At 37.0% G+C, this 25,461-nt stretch overlaps 2 protein-coding genes across 4 annotated transcripts in view; one reads left to right on the top strand and one right to left on the bottom strand.

Moving 5' to 3' along the window:
• The window catches only part of LOC135839745 (allatotropins-like), a 105,194-nt gene extending 98,277 nt beyond the window's left edge, over positions 1–6,917 (top strand). Inside the window, exons 2-3 of the mRNA XM_065355919.1 lie at positions 5,308–5,596; positions 6,304–6,917. Coding sequence (XP_065211991.1) covers positions 5,322–5,596; positions 6,304–6,487 — 459 coding nt within the window. The 5' untranslated portion in view covers positions 5,308–5,321 and the 3' untranslated portion in view covers positions 6,488–6,917. The remainder of the gene's footprint in view (positions 1–5,307; positions 5,597–6,303) is intronic.
• Positions 6,918–24,008: 17,091 nt separating this feature from the next.
• LOC135839744 (uncharacterized) overlaps positions 24,009–25,461 on the bottom strand; it is a 146,169-nt gene continuing 144,716 nt past the window's right edge. For all 3 annotated transcript variants that reach the window (XM_065355916.1, XM_065355917.1, XM_065355915.1), the window contains one exon: positions 24,009–25,221. In XM_065355916.1, the coding sequence (XP_065211988.1) occupies positions 25,135–25,221 (87 nt within the window). In that variant the 3' untranslated portion in view covers positions 24,009–25,134. The remainder of the gene's footprint in view (positions 25,222–25,461) is intronic.

A 25,461-nucleotide genomic window follows, 5' to 3' on the forward strand; every position in this document is an offset into this window, starting at 1 on the left:
GGCAACTTGATTGACTTTGAAATTTATTAAAAATTGCCAGTAAGTACCCATTAGGTGGTGAAATTTTAGAAAAATTATGCAAAATTCAGAAAAAATTGAATAAAACATGAAACATTAAAAATTATGACAAAACTGTTAGATTTGGCAAAATTTGTGAAAAATTCCATAAAACTAAAATTAAAACGAGCATGGCATAAAAATACCCTTAAAAACCTTGAAATCATTCAAAATTAACGAAAACGGACAAAATTCGAAGGCAATTACGAAAATAATTTTCCATTCCTGGCGCAGAACCCGCGCATCTTTAATTTCCAACGCCAAAATTTCAATTTGATGATTAATTTTTGCACAGAACAGAAAGAAGTACAAACGGTTATTTGTTTCGAGACGATTCGAGGTTAATTTTTTTCATTCCAGGCGTAAAAGTCGCTTATCTCTCCACAGCGTGCTCAGAAATATGGAGCATCCTTGAAAAAGTTTTGCGTTAAATAGGTTGGCCACAGCGAACAGCAGAAATAGTAACGCATGATTGGTTGGTTATAACATTCCATCAATCACACGCATACATACAAGTATAATCTATGCCACGTGTTGTCAACCTTTTTTTTTTTCAAACATAAAACTCCATTTCGGAGTCTCGATAGTTTTGAGCAGATGAGCAAGTTGTAGTAGAAATTTTTCGTCACTGTCCTTTAGTACTCTCAGACTACGACTAAATTTCCATTTTTAATAACATTCTTAATTTTTAATCTACGCGTTGCGGCTGTTTTTCGTAGTGTTTCGAAAGTTTTCGCGTTTCTTCGTGAAGGTACCTACATACTCGTATCTGTAACTTACTCGATGTTTCGCCGAAATCTAATCTTTTTTAAAAAGAAAATACCTAATCACGAGTGAAGGGAGGGAGGGAATAAAGTAAGTGGCACAAAATTTAAAATTTTCAAATTTTAACTTGAAGATTAGTTTTTTGAACGGTAGAGACAGAAGAGCGAGCGGTTACCTATTCAATTGGAAGTCAAATTTTTCATTCCTGGCGCAGAACCCGCCAATCCATGTTATTTAGGAGGCGCTGGCGAGATTTGCTTTCAATTTGAGTGATTGAATTTTCAAGCGAATAATTTGAAAAATGTGTATCGAGAAGGAATAATAAAATATTTATTTTTTTATTTTTTTTGGTATTGGTTCCCCGGACACACAAGGTGCCGGGGGTTTTTCAAAGAGGTAACATATTTATTTACATCTTAAATCTAGGACTAAATCTAAACAGAATGTAATTTCTTAATTTTTCCCTGTAATCCCAGATCTAAGATGCGGGGGGGGGGGGAGATGGGTTGTCCACCATGACCCATACCCCCTAGGTGGTTGCCAAGGGCTCAATCACCCTACCAGGCTTCGTTATTCACATATTCATGCATGCCCATCAGGTAGACTGAGTCCCCCAACCCATCTTGGGAAAAGGATTTTAGGGAGGAGAATTTGGTGCCTAGGGGGGGGGGTCAACAAGCGTTGGTGTCCCCTTTGCATTACACAAGTTTTGGATATGGGAGGACTTTTGCAAGGAGGCCAGTGCACTTGCTAAGGGCATCACACCAGCCTCTCACAATAGGACTTAAGAGTACAATACTAGATATGACTAATTAATTAGGCTGAAAAATTTAAGAAAATGGGTATGATTAGTTAACTTGGTCTATTTTGCAAATATGTACAGCATTATAATAGGGGGGTCGTATACAAACTAAGGTTCCCTATTTTACCACGGCACTTGGTTTCAACCAAAATGAATGAGATTTGGAAGGTGTAAAGAGACATCCTTTGTGCTTCATTTAAGACCAATACCACATTTCTAGCGTTTCAACAACTCGTGTAGTGCGCGTTTAACCATGAGAACTTTTTAAAACGGCAGTCGGAAGGTGTGCCTCACATTATCACCCAATTTTTGAAATTTGAGGGCAAACTCCCAACTGAAATTCATCCACAGTTGACCCAGAGGTATGGATGTAAGGGTACAAGTGTTCAACATGTGCGTATGTGGTGGTCTTTGGTTCGTAAAAGGGCCATAAAGTTGAAAGTCAAAAAGGCACCCAGGTCACCTCTTTGGGCTGGCAGATGCACTTAGGCTAAAATGGTCAGAAAGAACTTCAAAATCACTGTATCTGATTTGGAGGGTGATTTACTGGTGAATTACATGCGTTATTCGCACTTATTCAGCACATAGCGGGGAAAAATAGCAATTTTAAAAATTGTGTGCCTTATGGGGTTGGATGCAAATTTTGTGGAGGCGATCTTTTAAAACTCACATCAAGATGTGACAAAATGCGTTAATCACTTAAGTAATTATGTCAAAAAATAGCTGAAAGAATGTAGTTTCTGAAAATATATCAGTTTTTTACTTTATCTTATTTCATCATTGAGAAAAAAAATAGGGAACCTTAGTTTGTATACGACCCTCGTACAAGAAAGAAACCCACACTAAATTTATTTAAGCTTATAGTTAGTTTTGAGAAAGAAAAAAAATAATAAAATAAAATATATGTGAGTAGAGCATGCATTGGTTTTGAAAAATCTAACTATAGTTATTTACAGCTTGAGGTTATGCATTTTGATGGGTTATTTATAGGGCGCCTTCTGGTTGATGTTTGGTTAGTAGATTAGGATTGAAGCTATTCCACCTTCTGGGTGTCCATATTGCATACTCTAACAGTAACTGGGTGTCTTGGTACTGCTATCTTTCTGATCTTGAGTTGGTCACATAGGCAGCAAGTGCTTTCATCGTTGTTACAAAGTCCTTGGTTGATGGCTTATCATTGTGATGTTCTTTGGTGATGGCATACAGGATGTAATTTCCATCTTTTTTGAGCTGAACTACTTCACCAACCTGAGCACCCCTTGACCTCAGAGTGTCCTGGTTGCCGAAGGCTCGTTTGAACAGGAGCGTGATGCCCTTGGACATCCTGAAGTCTCGGCTGACACAATGGGCTAGGGCAAACTGTGGATGTTGTCTAAACAGATCATGCTCCAGTTCCTCCAGGGTGAAGATCCCATTTGATTTGGTCTCTATCTTTCCCCAGTTGGAGTGTTGGATTTTCTTTTCTAGTTCCTTCTCAGCTTGTTTGAGAACTTTCTCCACACTAGCCGGTGTTATTTGGCTCATCTGTAGGTAATTGCTGTATGGCAGTAGACAGCCCACAGCAGCTAGCCTGACTGGGCGGTAGAATCTCTCTTGTAGGGTACTGCATTGAGGGTTGGTATATGGGATATGAAAATATCAGAGAGTAGGCATGGCCCAGTTCACCATCAGTGATCAACTGATCCATTGCCTTGTCAACTATGTTACATGCCACATTTTGGTTTTCAATATCAGCAAAGTGTTTACTAAGGATTGATTGTGGACTAATAGGATTGTCCAACCTTGGTTTTTGTATGTGTCTAAAAGTGGTTCTAACAAATAAGACACGTTGGTTGACATCTTCAAGAGTTAATCCATTTTCATATGGTCCCAGCGGTGTGTAGTTTCCACCAGGAACCTGTCCCCCTGAGAGGAGCACCCCTTGGCCTCCAGATTTTCTCTGGCCACCACACGCGAAGCCATGTGCTTTTGGACACAGTTCAACACACTGGCCACCATGGCACCTTCAGCTTCTGGGCTGGTTTGTTTCTGGCTGACTACAGAGATCCTTGCCGTATCTCCATAAGTTGATTGAACTCTATCTTCTGATATAGTTATGTTAGTAATGTTGAGTAAGTTATTGGCATGCTGTGGTTTGTTTAGGGCTGTTGTCTTTCTGAGGTTGGATTGGGTATTAAAATAACACTCCATCATGGATGGACTGCTCTTATGGTGACTGATGGTTTTTTGCTGTTGGTTGGTTTCTGACTGGTCTGCATCACCTTCACTCTGGCTCCCACTGGATTTGTGTTGAGCATTAGCATTCTTTCAGCTTCGGTTATATGTATTCTTTTCCTGTTGGGTGATGTTGTTGACATATCATTCTTGCTGCCACTATACCACTCTGGAAGAAATTGATCATTTGTAAGGTTGGCACAGGCAGCTACATTGGCTAGAGATTGGATTTTTGATGTTCTGACCCTATCAACTGGGGTTGACTTGGCCTCTTGACATAGTTGCATTGTCTGATGGAAAGTTACATCAAGTAAGTTCCTTTCACCATAGATACTGCTGTCTGAGCCTGAGTTGGTCCCATCACTATCTCCCACCAGACGAATAGATGAGAGATGGGGTGAATCTGTTCCATAGTTGACTGCCACTCCTGTCCATCTGAGAAATTATTTTTGTTTAAATAGGTCTGCTGTGAACTGTGTGATGTTATTAAGGTTGTTATCTTTGATAACATATAGCTGGACATCATGTTTGGCTGTTGCTTCTTGGACAATTGGATTCTGGCACTCAGTTGCAAGGTGGACAAAGGACTGGTATTTACCTCATATGCACTTCTTGTTGTTGAGTATTTCAAAGCGATGCAAGTAGGCTGAGAAAAAACCATGTTCTGTCAGTACTTGTGTGATGTAGAAGTTTGGTTTTAGGTCAATTTCCATTCGCTCTCGATGATGAGTTTGGTTCTTGCATATGGGTGTGTGCACTTGGGCAGAGATGTAGTAAGGATAGCCAATCAGAATCAGTTTCCAAGTACTGTCGGCGGTGTTGGCTTAATGTATGCTGTATGCTGCATGCTGAAATGCTCAACATAAGGAAATGCGTAATGTTTTGTCGCGGCTGAACCTTGTAATGTACCAATCCGCACCTTAGGGAACGACTCTTGGTCGCGCAAAATGAATAAAAATTCTCGACGCGAGGTGGTGTACTACGTTTAAACCATCGTACGTATCATTTTTAACGAGAAAACGAGAAATTGCGAGACATTTTAAAAAGCTCGCGTCGCAACAGAGTCGCAGTCGTTTGTGTAGCGTGTGGCATAAGCACAGGCACTCGGACCTGACCAGTCGAGCGCAGCGCAACAGAGCGCCAATATTTTATCATAAATAGGTACCTACGTACTGTACTAGTAGTGTATATTATATCTAAATGGTACGTAAATATGCATTGTACAAGAACGTCACGTCGTCGTAGCATCGCGTACATTACGTCATTTAATGCTTAATTTTTACGTATTTTGACCTTTGGTGTGTCACACACAATAAGTCGCGCACATTTATATAGGTCTAGGTTTTACACCCACGCTCATGTTGCGTATAATTGCAAAAAAAAAAAATGTGAACCTACCTTTGCTCTTATATATGTACCTAGTAATTGGTTTTTCAACCTACTAATACTTTTTGTTATTCTGCTTTCAGAACTTGAACAAAAAATGACGCATCCATCCAGTAGCGTGTTGAAACTGGCAGTATTAGTGTTGATCGCCATGCTCGCCTTCGAAGCAATCGGATTCATCCACTGCAGCAAATATTACGGCAGACATACGGGCTTTCAGTTTAGAGAGAAACCTCGGGCCACCAGAGGTTTCAAAAGCGTCGCTTTATCAACCGCTCGAGGTTTCGGTAAACGCGATCCTTCTTTCAAAGTAGCCCTGCCCGATTTAGAATCGCCGCCGTTCAACGCGCCCAGATTCGCCCAGAAAGACAGGTAAGCTTTTAGTCGAATTTGCAAAATACAATCGAAAAAAAGCGTAAGCGTTGACCCACCATGGTGGAGACTTCAAAATAAGAATGTCATATACGTACAAGTAGTACGAGTAAGAGCGTTTTACGGGACAGAGTTGATTGACTTCGGATGTACAGTATCTGAAAAAGAGTATACGTGGGCCTAGGTTCGTCGCAAAGCACCCCATCCAATAGGCTATGCTTCTACTTTTTTTTTCAATGTTGAAATTTTGGTTTACCTACCTAAGGTACGTATTACCTGGGCTGGTAGGTTTACTCGCAGGTATACAGCTACTACCAAGTCATTCAGTCGAATAGCTACGATTTTAATTAAGAGCGAAAGCGGCGGCGAAAAAAATACGAATAGCGTAGCGTATCGTATCGTAGACGTAGAGTCTTTGTGCGAGTAGATAGGTACGTGTGTAAGCGTAAGACACGAGATAAAAAGCATAGGCTATCGTGGGAAATGAAAACTCGGCGCGTCGAGAATAAATTAAAAATTTTCCCATTTTCCCATTTTGCGCTGGCTGGTAAAGGCGAACACCAACACCATACACAAGGCCTACGCGTATATTCGACTTTACAATTTGAACTTGCCAGTTGCCCATACCCTATACCGTCCGTGTACACTGTACATATACTCGTACTCGTATATCAGAAGCTAATTCGACGATGCTTTTTTATGCGCAGTTTTCCAGTCGACTGGCTCATCGGAGAAATGCAAAATGACCCGGAATTGATGCGAACGCTTATTAAAAAATTCATCGATACCAACCAGGATGACGAAATATCAGCCGAAGAACTAATCCGGCCCGATATCAGAGTGATGAAGCCTTCGAACACGAATAATTTCAATTTCGAAGACGAACAATAACGTTTAATTACCTATTAGTTACGAAAAAAAGTCAACTTACCTACCCATCTATGTTATACAGTATATTCTTATAATTTACCTCTTTACCTACCTTATTATTACGTAGTTTTTTTTCTCATATCTATCTTTTCATTTGTTTGTTTGTTTTCCTACCATTTATCGCGTTCTCTTTCCATTTTTATTTTTATTTTTCATTCCTTTCATTTTCTTGTTTTTGGTTTTGTTTTATTTCATTTTTTTTTTTTTCTTGTAAATAATGATACAATAATGATAATGAAATTATAATTACTTTACGTACCTACGATAATATTAAAAACAAACACAACTCCAAAATGTAAGACAAAAAAAATTGGCAAAAAAATTGAAATTGTTCGACACTAATTTCATGTCGTAATTCATTATAAATATAATGATTTCGCGAAACGTTAAATTCTTTATTATTTTTTTAATATCCTATATATAGGTAAGTATCAATTAAACCAACTACCCAACTACACGCAGAAATTGGTTACAATACGTGGGTGGGTAGTATACTCGTGTATCTTATGCAGCAGCACATTACCCACTACAGATACAGCCTGGAAGTGCAGAGCGGCAACGTCTCAAAAATCATACGATGTAGTCCTATACGGCTGCATTGTCTTATGGGATATTGCCCAAATTTCTTAGTTTTTCTTGAATAACTTTTGAATGGTTAATGCTACAGATTTGAATTAAAAACCAGTTTGTAGAGGAAAGAAAGTAGATCATTTTTCATTCTTCAAACACCTATGTGCTCGATCAAAATTTTGATTTATTTTAATTTAAATGTAAAAAAATTTCAACCTTGAAACTTTGAACTTTGATAAATCGAAAATTTGATCGAGCACATAGGTGTTTGAAACATGAAAAATGATCTACTCTTTCTCCTCTACAACCTCGTTTTTTCCCCAGAGCTCTAGCGCTTTTCGATCAAAAGTTGTGAAAGTTCAAAGCTTTGAGCTTTAGAAACTTTTGAACGGTAAATGCTAGCGCTTTCGGTAAAAAACCATTTGAAAGGGGATGAAATTCTGAACATTTTGGTATATTAAAGTACCTATGTGTCCACTGAAAATTTTGCGTAATTTCAATTTAAAGTTGGCATTTTGAAAAATCTGTCCATAAAAATGTTTAAAAAATCGCCATTTCTGTACGAAACTCGAAGAAAAATACACCAATCGATAGGAAATTTCATCCTCTTCAATTTATGTACTGACAAAAATTTTCCTAAACCCCTTCAGTTCCGAGAAAAATCCGAATTTCAATGTTACGCATCGATAACTGCATAAGAACAATTGATAAAGCCGGACTAGATGCGCAACGTTGCCAGATTGCACTTCCAGGCTGTATCTGTAGTGGGTAATGAGCAGCAGCAGCAGCAGTTAAGTATTAAGTATATGTACCTCCTATCAGGTAAGATACCTACTTACCTATTTATGTACGTACTTACGTACTTGTTGATAATAGTGTTCTCTTTTCGGACCGGGTAGTGGTTGCATGTAACAGACCGTGTACTTTTCTACATTACAGCACATGTCTGAAAATTTACCTGAGAGCGATTTTTTACCTCTCGTTTCTATTAAAATGTATTTTTCGCGTGTTTAGGATACCAACTTACTCGAAAGTACAAAATTAACCTCGACGAAGCTCGCTTTTATATACATCTTTCTGCGCGATGCAAATACGATTATTTGTCACCGAATCGATTATGATCTCGACGAAAGTATTATGGATTCAAAATCAATGTAATACATGTATTCAAAAGTTGGAAATTTTCCGTTTAAAAAGAGAAAAAAATCATAGAAAATACGTCCATTTACCATCTTTTCATCAAACTTATTTTTGAAGTGACCTCTCAATATCGACGGAGCCATAAAGAGCCACAATTTCAATGTGATTTCAAAAAATTAACAAATAAATAAATTTAAAAAATCGATTCCATTCCCCCCTTTGCGGCATCCTTAACGTAGCCGAAATACAAAACACCATTTTAAAAAAACACTCACGCATTTAGCGAGAGAAGACCGACTTTTCTTCAAATAAAAATCTTTTACGAACGAATTGATTCACTTTTAATGAAATATTTGTACAGCAATTGATCTGTTTATAATTGAATAGCGAATCATTTACGAACGATTAGCGATTAAAAGGTTGATTGATTTCTCGGCGAATCATTCGCAAACGGATCACCTAATTTACGATTGATTCGATCTTTGTGAAACTATTGTATAGGAATTGATCTGTTTTAAAGCGAAGTGAATAGAATCGAATCGAATCGAGTCATTCACATCCGATTGGCGATTGAACTAACTGATTAATTTCTGGGTGAATCATTCGCGAACGAGTTGATAAATAGTTACTGAATCATTCGCGAACGAATCTAATCATTACTCAATTTTTGATGAATCATTCGCGAACGAATTGATTTGTGTAAGTGACTCGTTCGCGAACGAATTGATTCATTCACTGGATTTCTGATGAATCATTCGCGAACGAATTGATTCGTATAAGTGACTCGTTCGCGAACGAATCGATTCATTTACTGAATTTTTGATGAATCATTCGCGAACGAGTTGAATAATTTTTAGTGAATCATTTGTGAACGAATTGATTCGTATAAGTGACTCGTTCGCGAACGAATCGATTCATTTACTGAATTTTTGATGAATCATTCGCGAACGAATTGAATAATTTTTAGTGAATCATTTGTGAACAAATTGGTTCGTATAAGTGACTCGTTCGCGAACGAATCGATTCATTTACTGGATTTCTGATGAATCATTCGCAAACGAATTGATCTGTATAAGTGACTCGTTCGAGAACGCATTAATTTGTATAAGTGACTCATTCGCGAACGAATTGATTCGTATAAGTGACTCGTTCGCGAACGAATCGATTCATTTACTGAATTGTTGATGAATCATTCGCGAACGAGTTGAATAATTTTTAGTGAATCATTTGTGAACAAATTGGTTCGTATAAGTGACTCGTTCGCGAACGAATCGATTCATTTACTGGATTTCTGATGAATCATTCGCGAACGAATTGATTCGTATAAGTGACTCGTTCGCGAACGAATCGATTCCTTTACTGAATTTTTGATGAATCATTCGCGAACGAATTGATTCGTATAAGTGACTCGTTCGCGAACGAATCGATTCCTTTACTGAATTTTTGATGAATCATTCGCGAACGAATTGATTCGTATAAGTGACTCGTTCGCGAACGAATCGATTCCTTTACTGAATTTTTGATGAATCATTCGCGAACGAATTGATCTGTATAAGTGACTCGTTCGCGAACGAATCGATTCATTCACTGGATTTCTGATGAATCATTCGCGAACGAATTGAATAATTTTTAGTGAATCATTTGTGAACAAATTGGTTCGTATAAGTGACTCGTTCGCGAACGAATTGATTCATGTACTGGATTTCTGATGAATCATTCGAGAACGAATTGATCTGTATAAGTGACTCGTTCGGGAACGAATTGATTTATATAAGTGACTCGTTCGCGAACGAATCGATTCATTTACTGGATTTCTGATAAATCATTCGCGAACGAATTGATTCGTATAAATGACTCATTCGCGAGCGCATCGATTCATTCACTGAATTTTAGGTGAATCATTCAAGAACGAATTGAATAATTTTTAGTGAATCATTCGTGAACAAATAGACCATACTCGAACGATATTGTCCATATCTTGAAAACGTAAATAATCGGTAAATTTAGAGCCGTTGTCGCTTCTTATCAGTAAATTTTGGGCCAAATATCCTGAAAAAAGTATTACTTTTCGCTTTTTTTCTCGCGGTTAGGTAAATTTTAAATTAAAATGCCGAAAAACTGAAGTATTTTCGACCGAGAATTCATTTTTTCTGGTTAGTTTTCTAAAATTTTACATATTTATGGAGAATTCTTTAAAAAGTACGACTTATACGTGATATTTGCCCTATAATTGAAGAAAAATGTACTTACTGATAAGGACCAAATCCGTCATTTTGTGACGTCAGTCAAATATGGTCTATTGGTTCGTATAAGTGAGTCGTTCGCGAACGAATCGATTCATAAACTCTATTTTTGGTGAATCATTCACGAACGAATTGAATCACTTTTTGTGAATCATTCGCGAACGAATTGATTCATAAATTAAAGAATTGATCGATTCGTGGGCGAATAGTTCTTTCAAAAAATTGATCAATTCGTTCATGAATGATTCAGCTATTTTCTAGGTACCTAATGAGTTTTGAAAAGTTGTGGAATTTCAAATTTGATCAAAATCAATTCAGCCGTTGCTGAGAAATTGAATTTTGAATGAATTTTTGTACCAATACTCCACTTTTCTAACGGAAACTCGGTAAAATAAGAAGAAAGTAACGTATATGTACGCGTTGTCCATTAAGAAAATAAATGGTAGGTTCGAAATCGGTATAGCTAATTAAAATGTGAAAAGTTTAAAAGTGAACTTTTACAGTCGTCTTGGAGATGGTATGAAAATGTCTTGAATGAATTTCAATTAACCAGACGAGTAGATACAAGACGATTTGCGGAACCGCGGGTGTTGAAAATGGAATAAAAATTCATTGAAATTGTAGTCACCTACATACTTAAATATCTTAAAGAATTAGGCTCGAAAGAGCGGCCCTGTAAATTTATAGCGAACGATTTGTCGGTGCTGCCGCGCGCCCGAGTCACCGAGTACCTGCTGCCTAATTTGTATTCGAAATTTGCTCGCGTGAAATTTAAATACGACTCGACTACCGCGCTAACAACGACGATGTAATTCGATTAAAGACAAACCACGAGCAGATTTTTTCGATAAAAATCATCGATAGAATTTCTCACTTTTATATTTTTGGAATTCGCGCAAACAAAATAGGTAAACGCAGAAGAAAAGTGGTACTCGTAGATTCTCGCACAACAAATGCGATATAAAATAATAAGCAGGCAGGTGCTCGGTACAGTCATACTCGTACATTTGTACGAGTATCTTGGACCTGGGCCCGAGTTTGCCTTTGAAACCAAAGACGTTTTGTTGGCGACCATTTCTTCTCATTAAGTAATGAGAATTCGCAATCGAAACGTTTTCGTTTTCGTATTGTGAAAGCTACGCACGTACACTTAATAACCACAGCTTTGAGGTCGCGCTGTCGCTCCTTTGGCCTTTCATATCAATACTTACCTACATTAGACAATTACCTGAGCACCTACCAGACCTACCTATAAGCGTTGCAAAAAGAATCCGTTTAATTTTCGCACACAGACTTTCGTATCCATTTTCCATTTCTTTTGAAAATTTTTGTAAAATATTTCATCGAAATTGCTAACCAACTTTTGACGTCTATCCTCTCCCCCCCCCTGAGTATTGAAATTCTATTTTCAAAAAAATTGTTTGTCGAATAGAGAGTGGAAAATTGTCTTAATTGTGATTGTTCCAGTTTGAAAATTGTAACTTTCAATTTTTGTTCTCATTATTAAAATTTGACTTCATCTTGGAAAGTTCGGTTTTGAGCTTCTTTAGCGTATTATATGTAGGTACATATGACTGAATTTGAATCTTCTTTTATAGTCCGGCATATGACAATAGGAGTAATTGCCACCCCGCCGGCCGATCCTCCGGGACAACTTTTTTCTTGAAGGGGACATCCTAAGGAACATTTTAAAGCAAACGTGCCCAAAAAAAAGTTGGCCTTACTTACAAAATGGCGGCCATTTTGATAGACAGGTCAGCCGAAATCGCAGATTTTGCGTTTCAACATAGGACTTGCACGAAATTTTTCAAACTTTACAATCGTAGATCGGAAGATCATGCAAAAATTTATCACCTGTCAAAATTTCAAGTGCTAAAGTGCGTTTTTCGATTTTTGGTGAATTTTTGAAAATCGAATTTTGGCCAAAAATGAGGGAAAAAATCAAAATTTTACCAAATTGACCAAGAAAGCTGAAATTTGGATATACCCTATCTTTAATATGCCAAATCGATTGGAAATGGTTTCAACCCGTTTTGAGCAGTTCTGGAGCCTCCAGCAGATTTTTGAAACTCGAAATTCCCACAAAATTCCATCAAATTGGAGTTGTAAAGCTAAAATCTATCCTAAAAACTATTTTCAATACGCTACGAAGTACTGCAGGTGAATTTCAAATCGTTTTGGAGCCTTCAGCGACTTTTTGAAAATTCCTGAAGCCTTCAGCAGATTTTTGAAACTTCAAATTTTTACAAAATTTCATCAGAATGGAGATGGACAGCTGAAATTTATTCTACACTACAATTTTAACACCCTCTGAAGATGACTTCAGGTGGGTCCAAGTCATTTTAGAGCCTCCAGCGACTTTTTTGAAAGTTACTGGAGGCTCCAGTAGATTTTTGTAACTTGAAAGTCCCACAACATTAATTTAAGAAATGGAGTTGGAAAGCTGAAATTTACTTCGCAGACTACATGGAGGTTTCAAATGTTTTTGAAGCTTCCAGCTACTTTTAGGAAATTTCAATTTTCCAAAAAAACGCCATACAACCTTTCAAAAAGTCACTATGGAGGCTCCAAAACGACTTGAAATCCACCAGCAGTCAACTTCGTAGCGCATTGAAATTAGTTTGCAGAATGAATTTCGACTCTCTCTATCTCAGTTTGATGAAATGGTGGGGAAATTTCATGTTTCAATAATCTACTGGAGGCTGCAGTAATTTTCAAAAAAGTCGCTGGAGGCTCTAAAATAAAATTGCTCCATATCTCATGTTGAAAATATTACAAAGTCACGATTGATGTTTGCTGACTTCTCGAATACAGTGTATCACAATAATACGAAGAATTACCAGTAAAAACGCTGTAATAAATAATTACGGATAAATACGTGATTTTTACATTATTTTTAACACTTTCCCTAATTCGAGAATTCTGTACTCCAATGCAAAAAGGATGGATGTCCAAAAAACAAATTTTTCAGGAGAGTGAAAAAACCATTTTAGCGGTCATTTTTGTTTCGTTTTCAAACTTGTAGAGAGAGTAAATTTCGATAGAAAATTGTATTTCAATTCTTTGATGTATTGGTAATTTATTTTAGCTTTTGTAAATAATTAATCACAGGTCAATTATTTTTCAAATGAACTAATAAGAAAAATTGAATGGACATCCATTCTTTTCAAGTAAATATGCTCCAAAAAAAAAAGGATGAAAGTCTGCGTAATTAAAGGGTGGAAGTCCTATTCGAGAAAAAGAACATCTGGACTTCCATCCTTTTTCTTACTTGTTTTTTAGGACTTCCATCTTTTTCATTTTGACAACTTCTGTAATTCTCCACTTGGAGCACTGATACATACATCATTAAAGAGAGGTTTTCAAGAGCTTCCCAATGATGTGAAAATCTCAAAATTGTGAAAAATGGACCTCCATCCTTTTTGCATTGGAGTATAGAATTATCAAGCAATAAATTGACAGCAAAAACTGCGCAGTATAAACACGAAGAACGTCGATCATGTTTCCTCAAATTCGGTCAATGTTAAAGATGCTTTGATAGCGGCGATCAACTTGGATAAGCAACTCAATCAGCTACCTGGATCCACAATATCGCCACGTCAGCATTTTCAATAGGTACACCAGTTGTTGAGTGAAACGTACTCAGACATCCAGCAGAATCAGCAAAGCTGGAACGTTTGAGCTGTATTCGAATCGCGTTTTAGACAACTGATGTCTTCTGTGGTGAAATTCATCAGAGATTTTGATAACATGCCAGCTATGTTGATGCGTGTGTCTCTGGTGACATACAGCACCTCGTCTACTGCTGCTCGATGATCAATAGGGAACATCAGACATAAGGATGTCTGATCGCTTTCCCCGAGGTCTAAAACCTAGATTCAGTGCGTCGTTAGTGACTATGGATTTTGTCAATATATCCATAGCATCTTTTGATTTGAAATGGTATTGGCTTCAAACAGCTTCCACTTATGGCTTTGGCGAAGCTTCTAATTCAGCCTTGAAAATCTCGATATCAACACAATTGGCAAGATCGTTGGGGATTGGAGATTTCGATCAATGTTGGCTGTGTAATAATCGCCATTTTGTCAAGTCTGTATCATGCACAACCACCATGGAGCATAACGTGATGAAAAACTGCGCCCTCCAATGTTACCCTTGTAGAGACAGATTGTACAGCATTTTCTGTCGCGTAAGCGAAAGAAATTCGTTCTGCCTCTAGTCAACATTAGAAATAGTTCTGTAATACAACATCTAGCGGATTAATTCTCTTACAACTTCGTGCTAGAAGAGAACCGCTAGAGAAACCAGTCATTTGGCGACTCCCATAGTGTAAGCTATGGTATATCAGTGTTCCTGAGATAAATAGTTTACTTATTTCTGTTTGCGTAAATCTTGTAGTCAAACAAGTCGCGTAAGCCCAGTCATATTTCGAAATATGAACTGGTGAAGTATTCGCAAGTGATCTATTTCGAAATAGATATGGTTCCAGTTAGACTGATTGAGTTGACCAGATGGACTCGGGTCCAGGAGTTATTAGGTATGTAAAACGACTGTTGATCCTTATTGTAAATCTCTTTTTTAAGAGTAACATATATGGACCTTCCCACATCCGTGTATTGTTCCCATTCCCCGTGGTGATGTGCTTTGCACTTCCTAAAGCTTGAGTAAGTTGTTACTTTGTACTTGATAAAATAAACGATACAAATAACAACTGAAGATCTTTCTTATTTTGTAAGATAATTATCATTAAGATGAATGTCTGTGTTGTAATACGTAAATACACTCAGTGTCCGAAAAGTAGGTAACGAGGCAGTAAGTCGCCAGGTACCCACGAAGCTCTCAGAAGCTAGGTACTGCTAGGCCTCCAGTAGGTAGCTAGCTCATGTGACGATCTTATACATGGAGATGTACTTGTAATATGTACATCGTAATGTGCAGAATCTATCTCCACACCCTGCGATTTCAATGTTACCCCAGTTTACAGTAACCTACTATCTCAACTGAAATTTGAAAAGCACTCATTTTGATTGTGGTAGGTTTTATTCCTGCTATTGGTAACAGTAAGTCGCCTGGAAATTTTTATGAGGAATCTACATATTTACAAATGTTAAGATGATTTGAAATCGGACGAGCAATAATGAAAATATTTCAAAATTGTGTTTTATTGAGCGAATAGAGGTAGGTATGACGCGTAACGAAGCAAAGGTGGGTGGTATTTTTCCAGATTGGCGCAACATTTTAAAAATCTTTGCACGCGTCCGACCTTATAAATACATAGTCTTATCATTTACCGAATCCATTTGTCATTACTAAAGCATTCGTCTTTTCTCTAGGTAGGTAGGTGTACTAAAACGGAATGAAATAATGTTTGTAGGTAATTATCTAAAAAATGAATTGTTTTTTTCCTCAAGAATCACGCGTGCTGAAAAATTCTTATCTGCGAAAAATTTCGAAACGATTTCAAATTCAAGATTCTTTTTTGTTGCACGTCTTTTTTTCACTAAAAAATGTCAATTTCTTGCAAAAAAAAGAGAGAAAATTTTTCGAAGACGACGCATACGATTAAATTTGGCGTTACTTTGTGTTATATGTAGCATATATGCAGCTAAAAGGCTTTTAATTTGTAAACACTATTAGGCATAGGTAACGTGTTGAAGTTACGTCTTTTCGACGCTCATATCTTTATCTATGTACAACCTACGTAATAAACTGTACCTACATTAAAATACTGCACAGACGATTACGATTGGTTCGTTATGTTTAGTCGAATTTTTTTTGAATGAATCACGTTCTTCATTCTGTTTTCTGAGTTAACGTAAACACAAACAGGCACTAAAGAGTAGCTCAGTAGGTAGGTAGATAGGTAGGTACCTATAGAATAAGTATCGTGTACGTAGGTGTGGCTATGGCTATGTGAAACGTTTCGTTGATGTTGTTTTCATTCTTATTATACTACTCTAATTATAAATCGAGTTTGCGAACTGATAACGAAAAGTGGAAATTAAAAAAAGAACAACTTTTTTCTTCTCACAGTACATTAGGTGTAGGTACTCGGCGAAATAAGCTCTTCTTATTGTACGTAGGTACTCCGCGCCACGCGCCACCTATAGCCGCCGTATCATGTATCAATAGATACGAGTAACTAACTCGAATCGAGCGCGTTTACCTTGTAATACGTGATCAACATGCTTAACTATTTGATGGAGAAAATGTTTACTTATACTTACTCAGCTATATAGTAACCTAACATACGAGTACCATGTACTACTTATAAGTATATTACGCGGATAAGTAGGCGCTCTTACACTAGTGTCAGATACCAGATACCTGCCAGCGTAATCCCCGGTTAATTTACATTTATCCACGTTTATATTGATGCAGGTATTGCAAACGAAGTATCGCATCTACGCAGTGCATGATGACGCAGCAAAGTCCATCAACAATCCCAACGCGAATACCTGTAGATACGTATTTGTTTTTTCCACGTACTCGTACTCGTTCTCGTATGTAAAAATGGTACCTACACATAGATACCAGCCACTTGGTGAAACTAAAAATGCAATTTAAGGCTATTTTTATCTCATTTCTACTTTTATACGTATTCGTATTTCTTCGACTGCGCAATCCCGAATCCGAACGTGGTGTCCAATTTTAGTACCGGTACATTATATCATGAGAACTCGCGTTTTTATCGGAAACTACGCCACGAAGCTCAATTTGGGTGCCAAGTTCAGACTCAGTGACCTCGAAATGGTCAGAAATAGTCACGAAAAACGTGAAATTTCATGATTTTCGGGGTCATTTTTGAGCCGATAAATGAAGCATTTCGTGTAGAAAAAAAAGACAAAATTTTTGTGACGTGGCGTCTACGACTTGAATGGACATCAGATTTGTACTCATGGACCTCGAATTGGTCGAAAACGACTCTTTACTCGATTTTTTTGGAAATCAAAAAAATCCAAAAAGGGGATAGTTTGTGCATTTTTTTGGATAAAAAAAGATTTTATCGTGTTGGGACCCACGGCTCAAATGGACACTGGTTTCGGACTCGGTCACCTCAAATTAGTCAAATCACTTTCAAAAATGAAAAAAAATAATAATTACTTCGGACCACACCAAGAAATTATAGGGGCATTCATTGGTGAGCAACAGATTGGTGTTAATAAAATTGCCTAACTAGTTTGCCGTAAATACGAAGTACACTTTTTTCCGAAAAATGAACCCTTAAATTTTGGAACGAATCGAGTTGGAATTTCGGCCATTGGGATCGCGAATTCATTTTCGGTGTCAGATTATTACCACGAAAAAAGTTGTAAAATTCTGAATTTTTGATGACGTTTTCAGACTAACTTGAGGTCGCAGAGCATGAAAACAAAGTTCATTTTGCAATTGAGCTTACAGTTTGTAAAATATGTAGTCGCAATTGCTCATGAAACAGCGATGCACGACTCAAATGGACATCGGATTCGGACTCGGCGACCTCAACTCAGTCGAAAAACACTTTTTACTCGATTTTCTTGGAAATGAAAAAAATCCAAAAAGTGCAAAGTGGGGACCGTTTGTACAGTTTCTTGGGCAAAAGTTGTTCGAAATAAACTGCCAAAAATGAGAAAAAAATAATTACCTACTTCGGACCACACCATGAAATCAGGGGCGTTCATTGATGAGCAATAGACGAGAGTTAATAAAATTGCCTAATTAGTTTGCCGTAAATACGAAGTGCATTTTTTTCTCGAAAAAAGAACCCTTGAAAATCAATTTTGTGAGCTCTAGAGGGCTTTTTAGGTTGTACGAGCAGTGGTAGTGGGGGATTTGGACACTCGGAGAAACCGTTTCTGACGTTGGTTATGCCAAAAAGCTCAAAATTCCCTCAAAAATGGAGCTTTTTTCGAAAAAGTGGAAGTTTTAGGTACTAGAAAGCTCGATGGATTAAAATAAACGAGCTTGACGTGATCAGCGATGCTTAGTTAGTAATAATCCACCCATCGTACACCCCATTTGGCTTTTATTTGGCCAAAAAGCTCAATTTTGAAAAAGTTCATATTTGCCACTTTTCATCATTTTAGAGTATATTTGATTCAAAATAAGACATTTTTTATTAGGAGAATGGGATATTAAGAGGTTCGATACTCCTAATACTTGAACTTTTGAATTCATTTTGCGAGCTTTAGAGAGCTTTTTAGGATGTACGAAGTGCACGAATAGGGGGGTTTTTGGGTACGGCGAATTCGTTTCCGGTGCTGGTTGTTGCGAAAAGCTCAAAGTTTTCTCCGAAATGGAGCTTTTTTCCACAAAAGTTGAGCTTTCAGTTAGAAGAAAGCTCGATCGACTGAAACTAACAAGCTTGACGTGATCAGCGATGTTGAATTAGTGGTAATCGACTATTCGTACACCCTAATTGACGTTCATTTGACCAAAAAGCTCAATTTTGAAAAAGTTGAGATTTGCTAATTTTAGTCGTTTTCGAGTATGTTTGATGCTAAATAGGACCAATTTCATTAGGAGAATATAGAGTATTAGGAGGTTCGATACTCCTAATACTTGAACTTTTGAATCTATTTTGCGAGCTTTTGAGAGCTTTTTAGGCTGTACGAAGTGTACAAATGAGGGGGTTTTTGGGTACGGCGAATTCGTTGCCGGTGTTGGTTTTTGCAAAAAGCTCAAAGTTTCCTCCGAAATGAAGCTTTTTTTCAATAAATTTGAACTTTCAGGTAGAAAAAAGATCGATCAACTGAAATGAACGTGATTGACGTGATCAGCGATGCCGAATTAGTAGCAATCGACTGTATGTACAGGCTATTTGGCTTTTATTCCGCTGAAAAGCTCAATTGTGAAAAAGTACAAATTTTCCCATTTTGATCATTTTTGAATATATTAGATGCTAAATGAGACCAATTTCATTAGGAGAATATGGGATATTAGGAGGTTCGATACTCCTAATACTTGAACTTTTGAATCGATTTTGCGAGCTTTAGAGAACTTTTCAGGCTGTACGAAGTGTACGAATGAGGGGGTTTTGGGGTACGGCGAATTCGTTGCCGGTATTGATTCTTTAAAAAAGCTCAAAGTTCCCTCTGAAATGAAGCTTTTTTTCAAAAAAGTTGAACTTTTACGTAAAAAAAGCTCGATTGATTGAAAATAACCAGCCTGACGTGATCAGCGATGCCGAATTAGTGACAATCGACTATTCGTACAGGCTATTTGACTTTTATTCGTCTGAAAAGCTCAATTGTGAAAAAGTACAAATTTTCCCATTTTGATCATTTTTGAATATATTAGATGCTAAATGAGACAAATTTCATTAGGAGAATATGGGATATTAGGAGGTTCGATACTCCTAATACTTGAACTTTCGAATCGACTTTGCAAGCTTTAGAGAGCTTTTTAGGCTGTACGAAGTGTACAAATAGGGGGGTTTTTGGGTACGGCGAATTCGTTTCCGGTATTGGTTCTTTCAAAAAGCTCAAAGGTCCCTCTGAAATGAAGCTTTTTTTCATAAAAGTTGAGCTTTCAGGCTGAAAAAAGCTTCGACGCTCAAAATAAACCAGCTTGACGTGATCAGCGATGGTCAATTAGTGGTAATCGAATATATGTACACCCTGTTTGTCTTTCAGTCGGGCAGAAAGCTCAATTTTGAAAAAGTTGAGATTTGCTAATTTTAGTCGTTTTCGAGTATGTTTGATGCTAAATAGAACCAATTTCATTAGGAGAATATAGGATATTAGGAGGTTCGATGCTCCTAATACTTAAACTTTCGAATCGAATTTGCGAGCTTTGGAGAGTTTTTAGACTGTACGAACTGTCCGAATGGGGGGTTTTTGGATACGGCGAATTCGTTTCCGGTGTTGATTCTGTCAAAAAGCTCAACGTTTTCTCGGAAATGGAGCTTTTTTCAAAAAAGTTGAACTTTAGGTACTAGAATGCTCGATTGATTAAAATGAACGAGCTTGACGTGATCAGCGATGCGTAAATTAGTGATAACCAACTACTCGTACAGCCTATTTGGCCTTCATTCGGCTGAAAAAGCTCAATTTTGAAAAAGTTCGTATTTGCTAATTTTAGTCGTTTTGGAGTATATCTGATGATAAATAAGACCAATTTTCATTAGGAGAATAATTATAGGATATTAGGAGGTATACTTGAACTTTTGAATCTATTTTGCCAGCTTTAGAGAACTTTTTAGACTGTACGAACCGTCGTAAAAAGGGGTTTTTGGGTACGGCGTATTCGTTTCCGGTGTTGGTTCTTCGAAAAAGCTCAAAGTTATTTGTGAAATGATGCTTTTTTTCAAAAAAGTTGAACTTTCAGGTACTAGAAAGCTCGATAGATTAAAACAAACGAACTTGACATGATCAGCGATGCTCCATTAGAGATATTCTAGTATTCGTACGGCCTATGCGGATCCATTTTCGGTGTCAGATTCTCGCAATAACGCTTTCTCCTAGTCGAAATAGTTCATTATCAGGTTCAAAAATGATGCGACATAAAGGTCAAATAATTTCGCATTTTTTATGATGTTTTCTGGCTATATGAGTAATGTAGAATGCCGTCTTTTAGTCCGGCATGTGACAATAGGAGTAATTGCACCCCCCCACCGGCGATCCTTCGGGACCACTTTTTTCTAAAAGGGGACATCTCAAGGAACATTTTAAAGCAAACTTGTCCAAAAAAAGTTGGCCTTACTTACAAAATGGCGGCCATTTTGATTGACAGGTCAGCCGAAATCGCAGATTTTTGCGTTTCAACATTCTTGCACAAAATTTTTCAAACCTTACAAAAGTAGATCGAAAGATCATGCAAAAATTTATCACCTGTCAAAATTTCAAGTGCTAAAGTGCCTTTTTCGATTTTTGGTGAATTTTTGAAAATCCAATTTGGGCCAAAAATGAGGGGAAAAAATCAAAATTTTACCAAATTGACCAAGAAAGCTGAAATTTGGGATATACCCTATTTTCGACATGCCAAATCGATTGGAAACGGTTTCAACCCGTTTTGAGCAGTTCTGGAGCCACCAGCAGACTTTTGAAACTCGAAATTCCCACAAAATTCCATCAAATTGGAGTTAAGTAGTTGTAAACCTGAAATTTATTCTAAAAACTAATTTCAATACGCTACGAAGTACTGCAGGTGAATTTCAAGTCGTTTTGGAGCCTCCAGCGACCTTTTAAAAATTCCTGAAGCCTTCAGCAGATTTTTGAAACTTCAAATTTTTACAAAATTTCATCAAATGGAGATGGAAAGCTGAAATTTACTCTACACTCCAATTTTAACACCCTCTGAAGACGACTTCAGTTGGGTTCAAGTCATTTTAGAACCTCCAGCGACTTTTTTGAAAATTACTGGAGCCTCCAGTACATTTTTGAAAATTGAAATTTCCCCAAAATTTCATTAAACTGAGATGGAGAGTCGAAATTCATTCTGCAAACTAATTTCAATACGCTACGAAGTTGACTGGTGGTGGATTTCAAGTCGTTTTGGAGCCTCCAGCGACTTTTTGAAACAATATAATTATGGCGTTTTTTTGGAAAATTGAAATTTCCTAAAAGTAGCTGGAAGCTTCAAAACCGTTTGAAACCACCATGTAGCCTGCGAAGTAAATTTCAGCTTGCCAGCTCCATTTGATAAATTAATGTTGCGGGAATTTCAATTTTCAAAAATCTACTGGAGGCTCCAGTAACTTTCAAAAAAGTCGCTGGAGGCTCTAAAATGACTTTAACCCACCTGAAGTTGTCTTCAGAGGGTGTTAAAATTGGAGTGTAGAGTAAATTTCAGCTGTCCATCTCCATTATTTGATGAAATTTTGTGAAAATTTGAAGTTTCAAAAATCTGCTGGAGGCTTCAGGAATTTTCAAAAAGTCGCTGGAGGCTCCAAAACGACTTGAAATTTACCTGCAGTACTTCGTAGCGTATTGAAATTAGTTTTTAGAATAAATTTCAGGTTTACAACTACTTAACTCCAATTTGATGGAATTTTGTGGGAATTTCGAGTTTCAAAAATCTGCTGGAGGCTCCAGAACTGCTCAAAACGGGTTGAAACCGTTTCCAATCGATTTGGCATGTCAAAAATATGGTATATCCCGAATTTCAGCTTTCTTGGTCAATTTGGTAAAATTTTGATTTTTTCCCTCATTTTTGGCCTAAATTGGATTTTCAAAAATTCACCAAAAATCGAAAAACGCACTTTAGCGCTTGAAATTTTGACAGGTGATACATTTTTGCATGATCTTTCGGTCTACCTTTGTAAGTTTTGAAAAATTTTGTGCAAGTCCTATGTTGAAACGCAAAATCTTTTTTTTGGGGCAAGTTTGCTTTAAAATGTTTCTTAGGATGTCCCCTTTAAGAAAAAAGTTGTCCCGAAGGGTCGGCGGGGGGAGGGGGGGTGCAATTTCTCCTATTGTCATATGCCGGACTATTTTCACCTGAATAATTGTGCGCCATCACGAAAATCTGAATCTGACACGTGAAATGAAGTCGCTGTCCAAGAAAGCCTGCATACCTATTATCAAATCGAGGATTTCTACTCGATTCGCGACTGTGTTTTTTTCTCCAAAAAATAAGAAAGATTTTCTTTCCATTGACACCCACTCAATTTTTTAAATTTTTCAATTTTCAAAAAAATCGAGTAAAATGTGGTTTTTGGCTAAAAAATTTAAGGCCACCGAGTCCCGGAGTCGGAGTCCGCATCTGGCGATTTGCAAAGCGCCTTGTACAGATACGAGCAACAAAATTACACAGCCAAGATGTACCTACAACTTATGTACGGTATTTTACGCGAATGAATGTGCAAGTTGGTACAAGTTTGCGTTAGGCTAGATTCCAGTAGGAATTTTTCGTTCGAGTATATGAAACTTTCACCCAGATAACGCTCGCGATATCGGCGAGCTGATTATTTCATCCGCCTTCATTGATTTGGTAAATTAGTTGGGTAAGTAATAAAGAAAACGAAGGTATTTTGGTCTTTTTCTTCGTTACCGACGTTGGATGCGAAACGAATGAACAAAGAAGGTGGAGGACGCGGTGCTGGTGCCGGTGCGGTGCGGCACATCTGCTTTACTCGTATCTTCTACGAGTATAGCTGGTACACAAACCAAAGCAAGAAAATTAAGGTATCGGCATCGGTTCTGGCTACGGCTCTCGTATTCAGTACACAAGCCTGCGGGCGTTTTTCCACCGCGACAATAAATGTTACCTAGATTATAATTACATCTCGCCGACGGCGACGTAACATTTTCTCAAAGAAGACCACGCATCTGTTTCGTTTGCCTTTTACTTGATTATCTGATAGAGAGAGCGCATTTCACGCTAAATAATTTGATAAGCTATATTACCTACTCTGAGAATAAAATATGTATTTGCACCGCGAAAAAGCGACTGCGACTGTTTTTGCAATTTATTACCGTTAATTATCCTAATATTCCTACTCGTTAATGTACGAGTGTAGATATACCCAACTCTACATTTTTATCAATCCCGAAAAACTTTTAAGGGAGAAACACATTACTTACAAGAAACAAAAAAAAAAACAAAAATAGAAAGAAAGATCACCATTTATATTTTTTATACATTTGTATCGACGATCACTTTAGGTGTAGTTATGTATGAAGGTAGGTACAAAGTAAACACACAAACAAAAATGACTAAAGAAAATTTCACAATGTATCATGATATGTACACGAATAAATAAGTATAAAATTGTAAAATTGTAAAAAAAATCAAAAAAAATTCGCGTTTTTAAAATTCAAGCTCCTTGGAAGAAAAAGTAAAAGCTCCGCGACAATCAAAATTTTCCAATACACATAATTCAAAAGACAAAAATGTACGTAAAAAAAAAGAAAGGGTCGTATCAAAATGAAAATTTTAAAAAAAAGTTAAAATGGCGGCGAAAAAAAAAAGTAAATACGCGTCGATAATTCAAAAAAAAAAAATTAGCTCGGTGCAATTCGACGTACACAATTTCACGCTGAAAAAACGTCTTAAATGCGGATACAATTAACACAAGCCGTAACGTTTTTACGTATAAATAATCACAGCCGAAAAAAAAAAAAAGAATAAAATGTAAATAATAAAGAAAAGAAATAAACAGAAAGAAAGAAAAGGAAAAAAAAGGAAAACAAACAAAAAATATATAGTTGAACACACGGAATAGACAATTAATTAGACAAGCACACTCTTCACGATGAACACGAAACACGCAAACCACTTTGGTAACATAATACATACATCGATAAACGCAAATTTCGCTCGTGTTCGGAATAAAATATTTTAAAATCGAATCGACCATTTAAGAACATCGAACGATGAGTAATGAATTAATAAAAATATAAGTACACGAATACGTGATAAAAGGGGTACCTGAAATGAAAATAAGTTTTAAAAAATGAAATACAAATCGTACGTAAAAAGTAGAAATTAAATAATACAAACGAAATCAAATCTCAATTCGGACGAATCGCAGTAAAAATCAGTAAGTACAAAAAATGATGAAAAGGGGGAGGGGAATGGGGGAAAACAGAAAGAAACAAATTCACAGACATTGAAAATAGAATTGCGCGATTTCACGGAATCAAAAAAGTTATTATTAATAAAACGGACAAAATGTTTCTTTAGGAACTGTGCGAGTTAGTCGGTCTCGGTACGTCGTCATCTGCTCGTTAGTTAAAATAATCCGGCGTTCTTTTTCAAATTAGTTTGCTTCCAAGACGGCAGAGCAGAAAATTCTTCTTTCGTTACTTTGAGTAAATCCTGAAACGATTGAAAAACGTTTCGTCGTTAGTATCGTCGTTCGCTTAAATGTCAAATTAAAAATATTACAACTAGCCTACGCGTTATTTTTGATTTTCAGTTTCCGGTTGTGTAGGTCTACGCGTCAAAACACTAGTCAGGTAGAGGTATACGAATTATACGAGTAGTCTTTGTCGAATATTACGTATTTTAATAACTACGAAGCGAGATAGGCGTGTATTAATACGTCAACTTTGTAAT

The sequence above is a fragment of the Planococcus citri genome, chromosome 3, assembly GCF_950023065.1.
Source record: "Planococcus citri chromosome 3, ihPlaCitr1.1, whole genome shotgun sequence".
In the NCBI taxonomy this organism is placed as follows: Eukaryota; Metazoa; Arthropoda; class Insecta; order Hemiptera; family Pseudococcidae; genus Planococcus; species Planococcus citri.